We start from the raw sequence: 14,945 nt of genomic DNA on the forward strand, positions 1-14,945 counted from the left end.
CATACCAAGTGAACCCTGAAGCTTCTCTTTATTCTTTTCTCTTGCTTTCAGCCTCGTAAGGGGCCGTGCAGCCTTTTATCAATGTGTTGAATAGTAAGACTTATATAGCAGGCCATCACAAGACAAACCCCGGTTATAGAATGAAAAACAGACCGTATGAACCAACTACAAACCAAACGCCGTCTTAGCACGCTGAAAGTACTCCAACCGCGGCTGAAGGTCCGTTCCAACACACTCCTCAATGTACTTCTGAAAGCCTGTATCAACATCTGTCTTGAACGCCTGTCGAACATCATCCTTGCACTGAGTCTTTAAGAACCAAGGACCACTTCCAAAGTTGTACTTATCAACCGTGACATCATCCAGCAAATCCCCCAGCTCCTGATCCGAAAGTCCCTCCACACTGTCAATGCCTTGCCATCCCTTGGCCAACTCGGGAATACTCTTGGCGTAGAGCAGGTTGTAGTTGGGCATCTGCATGTTCGCAGTGCCTTGGCCTGGACGTCCAGGGTAGTGATTCCGCTTGTACTCGAAGTCTCCAGACTCAAAGGCCATGAGGGCGAGAACAGCGGCGATTTCAGCCGGTGAGTAGATTCCTTGAGTCTGAAAGCTGGAGATGATGTAGGGGGCTGCCTGTGTAGCTGTGCGGCACTCTTTGTTGCCGGTGGGACAGCTCTTTGATTTGGGGGCGATGGCCTCGATGATGGGGACCGCAGACAGCGAAGCTGCTGAAAGAGAGGCCAAAGAGGCGATGAGAGAGAGCGTAGTGAACTTCATAGTGATGAATGTTGTAGTGTCAAGACTTGATTGATGTTGAGTCAAGGCAAATGATCTGAAAGAACGAGAGTATAAGTAAAAATCCACCAGGGACTTGTTAACCGCCAAAAGAACGAGAGTGAAACACAAGGTATCACGAACAGAAAAAAGAGAAAAGGAGTGAATGACCTCACAATCAATGGGAGTGAATAAGGATGCCAAGAACAGACACAGATTCAGGGAACAAGTCGCCTCTAAATACATTTTCTCAGGCACAATTCTTGTAGAAACGATCCCCAGCCATGTTACCCAATGGCATTCCACGTCGAGGCGCAGGCAAACAAATGGTGAAACAGATGAAATGTGAAACGAACTGCTTGCGGCCAATTGATGCGGATCTACAGGGGTTGGAGACGGAAGCTCGGCATTGTTTTAGGGGGGGATGAGTGGAAGGGGCTGTGATTGGCGCTGGTGCTACATTGCAGTGACAAAAAGGAATGGTCAGTTTCCGGCGCTGAAACGGGGCAAATGTTGTACAAAGCGCGGATTGTTACGGAGTAGTCACTGTGAACATCCCAGCTCCGTCTCTGGGTGAAGGTACCTTGTTTTTGTTCATTCACAGAGGCTGTCGGAATGGATTGACGTAAACCTCACATTGTGTTTGTCCTGACCAATTAGAATGTGCGCTCACAGTGACTAAATTTTGTGGATATCGTCCCATAAGCAACTAAATATAAGTAGCAAGGAACACTTAGATGATTGAATCAATGAGACATGGCAAACTAATATAAGCGAGTGTATTGCTATGTAACGATCGACTGAAACCAAGCTGAATACGTAATGAGCGAGCGACTATCCTTAGACTAAATGCAAAAACAAATGAAAATAATTCAGTCTGGCTTCTGACCTTGTCCTAATAGTAGTTACATATTCAGCGTCACATCAAGCCACTTCCACAAGGGCCAGCAAAATAGCTATAACCGTCATCAGTGTCGGAAATACCAAATTCAGGGAACCCGTTGGGACACTGAGAGGTCGAGCATCCAGCCGAGTCAATGGCCTGGAAGTTGAGGCACGTCCCATCAGTGTTACTGCGAGCCCAATAAACACAGCCAAGAGTCTTGTAGCAGGCATTACAGCAGTCCTTGTTAACGTTAGTGCTGCCTGGAAGGGCCACTTCGTTGCTCTCCATAAGTTCTGGGGAGTCGGGAACACCGATTTCGATCCGGCCATAATCTGTAGGCCCGCACGGGTTGACCTGGATGGTGGAGACGGGGATGGTTCTTGTTGTGACTGTCTTGGTATAGGGGACAGTGACAGATGTGAGCGAGAACCGGGTAGAGATGGATGTTGTTGTGCTCTTGGAGAGTCTGGTCTTGGTGACAGTGGTGGAAATGTCTGTGACTGCACCAATGATCATGGAGACGGTAGTGGTTTCTTTGACGGTAATGCGCTTAGTGACAGTTGGGGCCTTGCCGCTAGCGATCTTTGTGTAGGTCGTGGTAACCGTGGGCCGTTCAACAATGGTTGTGAATTGTGTCATGGCACTCGTTGAAGTGCTTGTCAAGTAACAGTCTAGGTGATCATTTAGCTTTGTTATGACAGCAATTGCGCAGCCTCAAGTCTTACAGCAGTCACGGGGAAGAGCGGCTCTTTCACCCAAGTGGCCTCTCTTAAGTTTCAGCTTGTTGTTTCCGGCATCGCAGGACTGCTGTGCCCACGTAGAAGTAGTGCTACTGGTCTTTGTGCTGCGAGTCTTGGTCAGTAAGATGAAGCCTTATTCGGCACTGGTACTTACGCTGGCAGAGTAGTAGTAACAATAACTGTACTGAGATATGTTCGAGGTTTCGGAAGCGTAGTGAACAGCCATTTGGTGTCAGTCCGGGAGACAACCTCTGTGCTATACAGCGCCGTGATGGTAGGAAGCGTCTTACTGTCCGAACGTCTGATGAGTGCTGGAATCTTTGGCAACCATAGAATATTGAACTCACGTTCTGCTCTGTGAATAGGTAGTAGTGATAACCTCGGTTGTAGTTGTTGCCGTGATGGTCTCTGTTTCTCGGATGACGACGGGCTTGGTAACCGTGACCGCTTCGCTTGCGGCGGGGACGAAGCAAGCGGTTACAGAGAGTGATTTCGATGCTGTAGAGTTCAAATTAGCCTACAAGTCTTTTCTTATAGACAACATATGAAATACCAATGAGATCCGAGCAGATTTCTGCAGAAACCGCAGGCAGGGCTGCACAGGAAGACGCGGCAGGCTTGCAAAGGCCGATAGTGCTCTGTCCCGTTGCATACTCCAGTGATGCAAGGATAACGAGCCAGATGAAGCGAGAATGCATGTTGATGCGTATTTGGGTCAGTTGAAGTGTTGGGTGTTGAATGATAGTTAATGGGCAAGTTGGTTGTAGAAAAGGTTCTAGTTTTCAGTAGGAGGGAGTCTACTTATAGTGTTCCTGTTCCCATATCGTGAGTATTTGCCTACATTGGTCGCATAAGTTGTCTATATTGTTACGTAATTGATTATTGACAAGCTTGCTAGAGTAATATTTTCCTGGTCAAGCTTCCAAAAACACCATCATCGCGGCAATATGCAGTAACCCAAGTGGCAACGTGGATTTGTGGCGCGCAGGACAGACAGTGTTCTAGGCTCCAAAATGAAGTTCTATAGAGCTATAGCCAAGACCGATATTGATATCCAAACAGATCAATTCCGGCATGAACATGGACGCTTGGAATCTGTACATTGGATCATGTTCAGGAATGTCAAACTTCAACATGGCTGATTGGGATCGTTTCCGGTAATTTGGTGGTGTTGATGCAGTCGAAGACTTCTAGAACTCATGACAAACAGTGGCTTGTCAGATGTCAGATCACACCCGCACATAACTATTCCATTCTCGTTCCGCGACAACAATGTGATTATGAAGCCCGCTTGGCACGCATCAGCTCATGTGGCTTTTTCCATGATGTCAACTCCACTTTTTACAGCCCTATCCGCGGAGATATAAGCATAAACACACATTAACGCTGCGATGGTCTAGAATCAGGTCTATCGATGAGCTATCAAAACAAGCTTTCAGCCACAAGTGACGAGGTACCCGCTGCAAGGCACAGCACAGCCCTGGCTTTGCCCTCATGTCTAGACCGGTGCATAGACTCTGTGTCGAGATCGGCATTCTCCTCTCATCACCGGAAACGTCAATTCGCACAACTTACAAGTCAGGTTCTATTCACAACTACCTACCTAGTGTATGTTCAGTTACACGTGCTCGATCGCTATAAATGCGCTCTCGACAGCCGAGTTGACATCAGCCAATACCCATCAACGCAGTCACACACACTCTACCAGCCAAGAACACCACTACCCAACATGTACTTCCCAACTCTTGTTCTTCTCCTCACCGCCGGACTCCAGATTAGTCTGGTCGGAGCTGCCAAAGCACCCAAGAACAGCACGATCAAACTGGACAAGTGCGCGGCGACCGCCCTGACCACTGAGTTCTCGGCTGGCTTCAAGCAGCCGAACCCTCCTCAGATCAAGAGCGAATTCACTACTAGCTTCGTCCAGCACAGATGGTGGGTTTCCAATTCAGCACGTAGCCCCGGTCCGCGTCTGACAAGGAATGCAGGAACCAACGCACTTCGGTCATCGTCGCAGGATATCTTGAGAATTCCGGCTCTCAGGGGATCATACGAGCTGACCAGGCTTACGATGGATCCTTAACCTCATCTGTCTATGACTACAATAACATGACAGATGATACTATGGTGGACCACACCATGAACACCTTCCAAAGCGGCGCAAGTTGCCCCAAGGTGTCTAGGGACTATGACAACATCACTTTTCCGCTGTTTTCCAAGGACATGCTCATCAAAGGTGGCGCTGTATTCACTGGGTCTGTGACGAGAGACTTTTCCGGCCGTGGCGTGGGTGTAAGTTTTCCTCTGCTAGATTCCAAGTTACAAGTCTGACGCTGCTTTTAGTGGAATATTATCTATGAGGGTCGGATCCCGCTGACGGTTTATGTCAATCCCTGCAATGCTGTTATAGGATATGATTATTTCTTGCGTGACGAACGGACCAGGGTGGTTACCGAGTTCTTTAACACTAACATAACTACTAGTCAGCGAGATATTTTGGCAGGTGTTACGCTGCCCGCAGTTTTTAAGTAGTCTAGATAGTGTAATTATACAGGATTCAAGAATACCAATCTGTCTATGTATGTGTTTGTGTGTATGTGCGTGTGTGCTACACTTGTTTCGTTTGGATCAAGAGGTTCATGGCAACGTCGTTATGACCTTTTGACTCAATTTTAGGTTATTGCGGTTTCTGGCGTAGTTTATGGCGCTTTGTATTGTGCTGTAGTAAGATCAAACACCATCGGCATGTTACTCCATGTGTGACTACACAGCGTCAACTTTCTCTTGATCAATTGACTCTATTTCTATTTCTATATTTTATCAAGTACTTAACATTCAACACTGACACCACTGAAGCTTGCAATACTACTTACGCTGGCAATAATTGCAGCATCCACTTGGGACTCTATTGCTTCTATAGCAGAGGTGCTCAATATATTGTTATCCGTAAGTCCACCGGCGTCGGCAGTAGCTGCTGCTGGCGCTGAAGAAGCAGTTACGCCTGACATGCCCCATGCTAAAGCTGATTAGCTTGCGAGCCTATTTCTATTTCCCAGGTTTCTCAGAGATTTACCTTGACTGCCAAGATTGATGGCTACTTTTGTAAAGATGATGATTGACATTATTGGAGAAATGCACTTATTAATGCAGAACCCTAGGACTAGCTTGTGTGCCCGACGTCTGAGCTCCCGCTCAATCAGAACGGAGCAGAAAAACCAGCAAGAGGGCAACTGGCCGATGACAAGCATCGGGATGAGTTTCATGACCGGCACTCCGTGGCTGACCCGTTTGAGGAACATGATCGTGTTGAGAACTCGGTAGTAGACAAGGCTCAACCGAACCACCTCAATAGTCGCTACTATTCTTGTAATCAGGATCATCTTTTCCCCTCCGAGGTAGAAATAATTGTTAAAGTAGGCGTTTGATCCCCACCTGCGCCGCTGGCTGAGATAATGCTGTATAGACTGGGGAGCGACTGTTTCGCTCACAGCATCAGGGACAAAGAGCGTATGCAAGTGCTTCCCTTGAGAAAGCATGGAGTAGGTCAATCTTCTGTCTGTTCCCTATATGAACCAGTCAGCTCAGGTCATATGGTACATCGAAGGTTGTAAGCAATCAATACTGGACTCACAAGGTACTGCACTTGATGTGAGAGCACCAAAGCCCCCGTGATGGGCTCTGCATACTTTTGGATAGCCCCTCCCATCTCTTCCCTCACAGATATCATGGTGATGCAGCCCGGCAGGCATGTGACCTTTCCGATGTAGTGTTCTGCTCTTCTGCGAACGTACTGGCCAAAGGTGTACTGAAGCTGTTAGTTTGACGCGAGTAATTCTCTGTAGAAATCCTCTTCGCATACCTGGAACTGCTGGTATAGGTTCCAAACGGACCATTCATATCCTGGCTCCAACTCCACAAGAACAAGGCCGCAGGCTGCAATGGCATTCTTATTGCGGCACAGAGCATTTGCAAGCTTGGCCAATGCACCCTTATGAATCGTAGAGTCTGCGTCGGTGCAAAATACCATATCAAAACCATCAAACTTATCAGTTTCCGGTAGGAGAGATGGCAAGATGTGAGTCCATATCTCTTCTCTCAAGAGCTTTGTATATATTGGAGCGTTGGGGCGGATGCAGTTGAACAGATCATGACACAGGATAAGTGAGTCCTTCTTGCCGCCATTCTTGAGCTTTTCGAGGACTATGACCGGGACATCTTCCATATAGCCAGCAATGATCCGCAGTGTGCCCTTTTTCCACTTGAAGGATATGTATGCTCTCTCCAGCTGGGTGATGACCCGTGTCATATTCCCTCGGATGTCTCGGGGCTGTCCGTCAAGTATCACCACCATGACCTGGCGATGAGGTTCCGTGCCGTTGTCGCGGAGCGAGAATATAGTTTTGACGATCTGTTCTTCGCTTTCTGAGTACGCCGGTATCAGGGATAATATCCAGCGCTGAGTGATGGGGTCTGGGGGCCAGAGTGTCTGGTGCACCTTGGTAAATACAAGGCCACGACAGGGATAGGATGGAGGAAAGAAATCTTTACTCTTGATAAAGTATATCATCGCTAGAGCGACCTTGCTCTCCTTTCCTAGTATCGCGGTGATGGCCAGGATGATGTTGAGCAGGAGGATAGCGCCGAGGAAGATGATGCGCTGCTTGATAAGGTCTTGTCGATTGAGTACTCGTGCTGGATCAACGGGATCATCAACCTCAGGGTATCCTGAAGTTTCAACAGTGAGTCCACGGCTACCGAGCATCTCAGCCTCGTCTGACTGCGAGACATTCCCCATCAGGCCATCGACGCCCACTCCCTGGACGGATGTAGTGTTTAAGACACCCGAAGTCTTATCCCTAGCATCAAGATTCTTTTCCATACCACTACGGAGACAATGTCTTCCCCTGTCAGGAACAGGTTGTTGGTTTCCGTTTGTGCAGAGAGTGTCGGTATCCTCTCCTGCAACTTCACCAAGCTCTGGGAGCATCTTTGCTGACACCAGTTTGAAAAGCCACCGGATGCCGACAGAGAACAGAAGGGAAGACCAGAACACGAGGTGGGCTTGAGATCATGCCACGCGTTATTGCAGGGCGTCGTCCGCAAGAAGCAGGCGTGACGATCTTGGTTGTGCCCTTGGAATGATTAGTGAACTTGGGCTGTGAGCACGCTTTTTTCTCTCAGCCAACATTGGACTCGCACCATCACTGCGTGTGTTCTGGACTCTACAATATGTGCCACGCTCGATTTCACCTGTTCCTGTCTTCGGCAAGATCCGTCCCCTGTTGGGCTGATGGGGCATAAGACGCAGGAACCCGAATCCAAACAAAGATGCCTTGTTCCCATGATGCGTCGAGGTGGATGGTACGCCATGTGGGAGTCTAGAAGTTGATTTAACTCGTCATCTTTTTTGTTCAGACATGATGCCATTGCTATTTCCGCAATGCATTCCAGTCCATGATATGATTCCCGTGTGGCTGATCGAGTTTAATTTCCAAGCCTAGCCTTTTTGTAACACCGTTTATTTCCAGAACATCACCGGAATAAGCATAACAGCAGTCTAGACCACGTCACGGGAGGAACTCTATCTCGTAGATTACCTTTTTGGAAACATTGCGCGGAGATAGAGTAATTGGCCAAAACCTCCCTCATACGTGACAATGCAGACGAATTGGATAGTATATATAGCCTCGTTGTTGAAGAAAACTTCCATCAATTCAAGCAGAGACATCGACTCCATTCAGTCAAGTTCATTTTTCGTCTCGTCATATCTCCATCAATCAATCTTCCACCAACATGCCACACAAAATTGAGCAGCCTGTCCTTGAGGACAACCAGGTTCTGGCCGCCAAACAAGACATACTCGTTGCCGTCATTGGCATCGGATTTGTAGGCACAGGACTAGTGTCTACATTTTCCACTGCTTATCCGGTTCTCGGTTTTGACGTTAGCCAGAAGCGAATTGCAGAAGTGGCTCGCGAGTTCTGTACTCGGCCCAACACCCGCTTCACGACCCAGGAGTCAGATCTCGGTCAGGCAACCCACTTCTTGATCTCCGTCCCTACTCTTCTCCTGCCGGACAAGTCCGTTGATCTCTCCTACATCAAGAGCGCGCTTGATGTCATCTGGCGCTGGGCAAAGCCGCAGTCGACCATTGTGGTTGAAAGCTCCGTGGCCGTGGGGATGACTCGGAAACTACTTGGACCTCTCGCCTTGTCGAATGACTACTTTGTTGGCATGTCTCCAGAGGTTAGTAAACCCGCCTAACTCGATACTTGAGTGGAACTAATCGACCATCTAGCGGATTGATCCTGGTCGTACCGAGCCGCCCATGCATTCTATCCCCAAGGTAGTCTCCGGGCTTGATGATATATCCCCCGGGTCATTGAGCTCCATCACGAAGCTGTACCAACGCGTGTTTGACCAAGTCATACCCGTTTCAAGCCCAGAAGTAGCAGAAATGACAAAGCTCTACGAGAACTGTCAGCGAATGATGGGGATAGCATTTGCCAACGAGATGGCAGACGCATGCATCAGCCACAACATCAATCCCTTTGAAGTATGCAGGGCCGCATCTACCAAGCCGTTCGGGTATATGCCGTTTTCTCCAAGTCTGGGAGTCGGCGGCCATTGCATCCCTGTCAACCCATACTATCTCCTCCTCAACAATGACTTTCCGTTGCTACGTCAGGCAGCCGAGAGAATGCATCAGCGACCCAGGCGAATAGCTCTTCGCATTCTGAACGAGCTCTATGCCGATGAGCACCAGAGCGACTCTGGAATACTTGTGCCAAAGCGCGTGCTCATCGTTGGCATTGGTTTCAAGGCCGGCCAGTCGCATCTTGTCAATTCACCTGGCCTTGCGCTGGCCGAGGAGTTCCAGCGGCTCAGCCAGGTGGATGTCATGTTTGCTGACAGTCTTGTGCACCAGTCACAGGTTCCCCATATAGAGAAGTTGCCCGAGAAGAGTTGGAAGAAGGATTGTTTGGAGGATTTTGACGTGATTGTTGTGGCTTTTCGACAGGTCGCGATGGAGTTGGGAGTATTGAAGAATATCCGTGGGGTCAAGGTGCAGATGTGGTGTGACTAGCTTGTGAGATTGAAGTTGGTCGTATTGTAATGTACCGCATATTTTCCCGAACTTCGGTAGATACATGCTATCTTTAGCTATTTCCCTTTTTCAAGTAATAATACTATTTAAAAAGACATCAGATCTTTATTTATGGACTAGTGAATTAAAAGGTTGAGATTAGGCCTGTCTGTGCCCATAGGCGCTACCGAATTTCGTAAGACATGCGGTATTATTCACTGATTGAACCCCTCAGTGCCCCTTAGCCTCCCTGTAAGTAGTGGCTGTCACACTTACACTGAGGAACAGAGCAATACGAGAACAGAAGAATAGAATGCAACAGCCACTTTAGAGCATGAACAAAGAGAATTGATTACAATCTACTTATTACCTACATCCGCCATTACATCACTCCTCATCCCAGGTAATCTTCATACTAGTAGGGAACGGCCAAATACTTCCCCAATCCTCCGTCATATAAACAAAGAAACCACCCGGTCTGGGGACCTTCTTCAACTCGCCCTGCGCACCAGGCACTCTCCTAACACCCTTCTTTCTAAACACCGCCCTAAACAGCTCCGTGAGCGCAACCTGACTGATATCCCTACCCAGACAGGCGTGCGGGCCGACGCCGTAGTGGATGTACTTGTCCAGCGGTCGCTTCGGGTCCACGACGCCGGGGTTGGGGAAGATCTTGGGGTCTTGGGCGGCTTGGACGAAGGAGACGAAGACGCGGTCGCCGGCGTTGACGGGGATGCTGCGGCCGTCGTCTTCGTGGATCGTGTCGGGGCCTGTGGCTTCGCGGTAGAGACCGAATGTGCCGGCCATGCGGATGCCTTCCATTGCGTAGCCGAGCAGCAGAGCGTCTGTCTCGTCGCCTGTTTCGAGGGCGGCGATGCGGGCTAGTTCGGGGCGGTATTTGTCACCTGCTGGTGAGAGATACCAATCCAGTGTTTGCGCAAACTATACTCATTAACTCACTTACTCAATTGAAGAGGAGGGGAGTTTTGACTTACCACTTGAGCCTGGTTGGGCACCATAGCACCAGCTGTAGGCAGGATCTGACTCCAGACAATATCCTCTGTGCTCAAACCTGCCTTCTTCAATCCCTTGGCCATGTTCTCACCATACCTCGCCAGCGGATCATCATTCTTATCCGGCTTGCTAGTGAACAATCCCTTGACACCAATGCTGTTCGCCAACTTGACATTCATCTCAATAATACCGCCGAGTTTCTGCGCAACCTCTCTCGCACCCTGTCTAAGAGGGAAACTCTTGGCCGGATCAATGTCAAAGAAGATACACACAAAGATCACAGCAAGAATCATGTACAGCTCCTGCTCCGAGAACACGCCCTTGGGATTCTCGCTCGTCTTGAGGGGCAGGTTAAACATCCTCGCGACGAAATGCGTGTGCGCAACGTTACCCACGTCCCGTACAACATCAACCTGCGTCTTCCCCGCAAGCTTATACGACTTCTCGGCGAGTAGCTTCTCAGCGGTCGTCGCATAAAACGACTTCACCGAATTGCGCCACGTGTCGTTGTACAGGAGCTTACCCATGCACTTGCGCTGCTGGGCGTGCAGCGCCGTGTCACCCGACAGCATGAAGCGACCGCCTGCTTCGCCCATGAGGTGCTTGAGGCCTTCTTCCCAGCAAACACGGTACTTTTGCTGATCCTCGAGGATATACTTTGCCGCGTTATACCCGATGATGTTGATGCGCGTGGCTGTGGGTTCGGGACGCGAGAAGTCGAAGCGGTCTGCGCGCTTGATGTTTGTGAGGATCTTTTTGTTCTCGGAGGGGATGACCATTGGGTAGTGGGCGTAGACGGAGTTGCCCTTGAAGTGCTGGGGGAATGCACGCAGGAAGAGCTTGTAGAAGACGCAGCCGTGGTTGACATTGAGATCGTAGTCGACTTCCTTGTAGCCCCAGTTCGTCAGGTGGCGGGGGTTGTAGTCGGTGGTGTAGTACCTATCACCTCTGACCAGCGCGACGGCATCGGAGAGGACGACACGAGAGATGGTGTACGTCGGGGCGATGCCGACACCTGGAACCATGGGGATCTTTGCCTCCTCGGCGACGATGCCGGGATACAACTCGACGTAATCAGGGTGTTGATACAGGTTGCGCAGTGCATCAGCGACAGAGGGGTCAGAGTTGATGTCCTCAAATGTCTCATACGCCTTTAAGCCGAAATGCTTCCTAAACTCATTCAACCCAGCCAGGTTCCACTTCCTGCCACGCATGATACCCAACATCTCAATGGGCTTCATGATGCGAGGGACATTGCGTCCGCCAAACGCACCGCCAGGCTGTTCAATAGCCGTAGCCAATGCCTCAACGAGCTCATCATCGTTAAACTTGCCATCAGGACCTCTCTTGAAGCCACCAAAGGTTCTCTCACTCGGCTCGTCAGCGACACTGGCCTCGAACGCTTTGAGCGCCTTCATCATGGTCTGAAGATTCATAGGCCCGTAGTTCTCACCAAGAAGCTGAGTGTAGAAGTCCTGAACCCACTTGTCGTCCATCTCCGAGAGACACGAGTGCCAGCGATAGCAAAGGTTGAACTCAGCAGAGACGACGTTTCCAGTGCCGCTCTCGGACAGATCCTTGGTTCCGACGCTGACGCCCATTTCCTGTCTCGGATCAAGAGTCCACGTTGTGTCAACCCTGTTCAGGTTGATGATGTTTCTCACGTAGTCAATGAGCGTGATGTTGATGTACAGCCCACTCGTGACAAGTCTCGCTGTCTCAAAGAGCTCCGTGTCGCGCTTCTTCCAAGCAGCTTCTGCAGCTTCGGGCGAGAGATTCTCAGCTGGTTTGGAGAAGCGGCCGCCCTCGTTGATGTCTGCGAGGTTCGTGGCGACATGGTTATGGAAGCGATTGAACATGATGAGAAGGATAGGAACACCGGGTGGATTACCGATGAGACGCTTATCAGCGAAGCAATCAGGCTTCAATTGGCCGTCTTTGAAGGTTCTAATTGAGTCGCGGTCTTTTTCGGTTGAGCCGTAGAGAGGGGCGAGGTCGAGGTAGGAGGAGGAGTCGTTCTGGTTGGGGTCTTGGAGGTTTGTCCAGAAGAGGTCTGCTCGTGTTAGTCAATTGATGAGACGCGAGGTGAATAGACAGAACTTACCGTGAATGATGATAGTGGCCCAGTACCAAAGAATACTCGACACATTATTCGGATTCTTTCTGAAAGCATCTCTCGCAAAGACACTCTCAAAGATAGCCTCGGGATCAGGCTGCGCACCGAGACTCATGCCCTTTGGACGGACAGTTCTAGAGTAGGGAGTTCTCGCGGCGCCCAATTGAGGAAGATACGGGTTCTACACCGTCAGTCAATTACCCCAGCACCGGGGAGAGCGTAGACTTACATTGTTGGACCCATCAGGCTGTCGGAACCGAAACTTATCTCCCATGTACAACATAGGCGGATGGTCAATCGAGTTCCAAAGCTGCGAGATGAAACTATTCGTCAAAGACTCCTGAACCTTGGAGTGATCGCTTAGATTAGCGACGAGCTGAATCGTGCGCTCCATGATCATGGTCTTGTCATCCTGCTGAGTTTCGCCCTTGACTTTGGCCTTGACGATCTCGAGCAGTGTCTTGAGGTCTACTTTGGTCAGCTTCACTCGCCAAACACTCTACCACGAATAAGGAGAGCTTGTGAACATACCTCTTCCGCGAAGACGACGAATATCCTCCTTCAAACCGGGTCTGTGCTCCACAACGCGGTACGACCCATCGCCCATCTCCTTCGGGAGCGGTCGTTTACTCGCGACGCGGAGTTGCTTGAAGCTCTTGACGATACCATCTTTCTTGTCGCCGTTAGGCAGAGGCTTAGCTTCAGATTTGGTAGACGACGAAGCAGGAGAGGCGTTCTTCTCGTAGCCGTTTGTAGCTACCCCGTTCTTCTGTTCCGCCATGATTGCTATAGCTCAAGCTTCAAAACAAAACACCAGATAGTAAGGAGCAGTAAGAAACTTGGGAGCGGGGAAAGAGAGGAGCTGGGAGGGTGGACGTACGCCTCTTTATCTTGTCTCTTGTCTCGAGCACATGCAAGCTGCACAGTACAAAGCTCCCACGACACGGCATTCCAAACCTCCGCTCACCCCAAAAACCAATAGACACACAGATTGACAAACCAGATGTCGTGGAACGAGACCTACGCGGAGCCGGACACCCCCTTAGCTCCAGAAGAAGGTCAGTCACCCTTGGAGATCCATGGATCTACAGCGCCAGTGGCAGCGAGACGATTTGTAAGTGAGGGCAGATCTCTCCGCCATGTCTGAGATCTTTGTCTTGCTTCCGAGACACAATGTCAATGCACATGCACCCACGTTAACCGAATCAATACTGTAATCTCTCCTGTTCAGAGAATTGGCGCTCGCATGATGTCGTGGCTTCAGCCCCCTCCAATTCACACCACTACCCTCTTCCCAAGCTCACTCTCAAGCTTACAGCTTCCAAATGACCGACCGAATGAATTAGGTACAAAGCCCATTCGATAGCGGACCGACCCGGGCTAAGCTGAACCCGTCCCAATACGGTAGAACTAACAGGGCTGATCGACCACGGCATCTACCAAAAATCTAGCCCTAAGCTTTTTTAGCGTGGTCCCCTTCAACTGAGACACTTGATAATCAGCACGGTGTGAGTGGTCGCTTATGCAGAGCTGAAAGTCCTCTTTGGGAAAAGAGTGTGGTCTGTGCAGGTGGTGGGAGAGACAAAATGACGTGGTTTATTCTGTTTGGAGGGCTGAGATTATTGATACATATTGTCTTGATACTGTTCCCTTGCTCGGCTCTGCCATTAGAGACTGGCTTCAGGATGTCAAAATAAACCTAGCAAAGGGCATCCCTAAATTGTACTAGTCTTTGTATCCCTTAGGATCGAAGTCCGGGCTCGCCTCCCGTAGATTGAATCAACCTTGAGACAGATTACAATATTGACGAAGCCTTTTGAGACAACGCAATTGCATCAGCTCATTTGCAAGACAATGCCCTCTCCCCTCTCTCTCCCAGTCCTTGTCGATCCCTCAACCACTCACCCGGTCCCCTCCCCCAAGCTCCCATTTTCAGCCCGCCGATCCCTACCCCTAACGTCAATCCTGCACCCTTTTCGACCTCCTCATTATCGGATCGTGCCCCAGCCCAAGAGAAACGTCCCCACTCCTCCCAAGATCCAATCTTAATCCCTAGATCTCATTCTCCACAGCGGGATAAAGATCGACCCAATGTCCACTTTGGGCAGGGTGCAGATCTGCATCGCACAAGTACTCATACTGTGACGTTTGCACTGTGCGGTAGGGAGACACTTTATTGATCCTTTCGCTGTGGTGGAGGTGCGGAAAATACCCCGGGCCTCAAATGCAACTCTCGCCAAAATCAGTCACTGGAGGTTGTGCAATAACGGTTTGTGACACTCTTTGTACCTCTTCACATAACTCCATTGCTATGTACCTTATGCTATG

The 14,945-nt window shown here is 49.7% G+C and overlaps 6 protein-coding genes; 2 read left to right on the top strand and 4 right to left on the bottom strand.

Annotated features, from left to right (window-relative positions):
* Positions 1 to 165: 165 nt before the first annotated feature.
* Positions 166 to 777, bottom strand: FFUJ_08222 (uncharacterized protein; the record flags this gene model as incomplete). The annotated part of the gene is made up of 1 exon (XM_023581101.1): positions 166 to 777. The coding sequence occupies one exon, from the start codon at positions 775 to 777 to the stop codon at positions 166 to 168; it is 612 nt and encodes a 203-aa protein (XP_023433760.1).
* Positions 778 to 1,693: 916 nt separating this feature from the next.
* On the bottom strand, positions 1,694 to 3,098 carry FFUJ_08221 (uncharacterized protein; the record flags this gene model as incomplete). XM_023581102.1 has 5 exons in its annotated part: positions 1,694 to 2,331; positions 2,386 to 2,504; positions 2,555 to 2,689; positions 2,748 to 2,898; positions 2,954 to 3,098. The coding sequence occupies 5 exons, from the start codon at positions 3,096 to 3,098 to the stop codon at positions 1,694 to 1,696; spliced, it is 1,188 nt and encodes a 395-aa protein (XP_023433761.1).
* A 1,031-nt stretch (positions 3,099 to 4,129) lies between these two features.
* On the top strand, positions 4,130 to 4,932 carry FFUJ_08220 (uncharacterized protein; the record flags this gene model as incomplete). XM_023581103.1 has 3 exons in its annotated part: positions 4,130 to 4,335; positions 4,389 to 4,692; positions 4,744 to 4,932. The coding sequence occupies 3 exons, from the start codon at positions 4,130 to 4,132 to the stop codon at positions 4,930 to 4,932; spliced, it is 699 nt and encodes a 232-aa protein (XP_023433762.1).
* A 296-nt stretch (positions 4,933 to 5,228) lies between these two features.
* Positions 5,229 to 7,387, bottom strand: FFUJ_08219 (related to chitin synthase; the record flags this gene model as incomplete). XM_023581104.1 has 5 exons in its annotated part: positions 5,229 to 5,416; positions 5,474 to 5,963; positions 6,032 to 6,205; positions 6,260 to 6,886; positions 6,980 to 7,387. The coding sequence occupies 5 exons, from the start codon at positions 7,385 to 7,387 to the stop codon at positions 5,229 to 5,231; spliced, it is 1,887 nt and encodes a 628-aa protein (XP_023433763.1).
* Positions 7,388 to 8,193: 806 nt separating this feature from the next.
* FFUJ_08218 (related to UDP-N-acetyl-D-mannosamine 6-dehydrogenase) lies at positions 8,194 to 9,487 on the top strand (the record flags this gene model as incomplete). XM_023581106.1 has 2 exons in its annotated part: positions 8,194 to 8,646; positions 8,699 to 9,487. 2 exons carry the CDS (start codon positions 8,194 to 8,196, stop codon positions 9,485 to 9,487), a joined length of 1,242 nt encoding a protein of 413 aa, XP_023433764.1.
* A 387-nt stretch (positions 9,488 to 9,874) lies between these two features.
* Positions 9,875 to 13,398, bottom strand: FFUJ_08217 (related to linoleate diol synthase; the record flags this gene model as incomplete). XM_023581107.1 has 5 exons in its annotated part: positions 9,875 to 10,429; positions 10,483 to 12,554; positions 12,606 to 12,798; positions 12,847 to 13,085; positions 13,149 to 13,398. 5 exons carry the CDS (start codon positions 13,396 to 13,398, stop codon positions 9,875 to 9,877), a joined length of 3,309 nt encoding a protein of 1,102 aa, XP_023433765.1.
* Between the last annotated feature and the right edge of the window lie 1,547 nt (positions 13,399 to 14,945).

This window comes from Fusarium fujikuroi, chromosome FFUJ_chr07 (genome assembly GCF_900079805.1).
Source record: "Fusarium fujikuroi IMI 58289 draft genome, chromosome FFUJ_chr07".
Lineage (NCBI taxonomy): Eukaryota > Fungi > Ascomycota > Sordariomycetes > Hypocreales > Nectriaceae > Fusarium > Fusarium fujikuroi.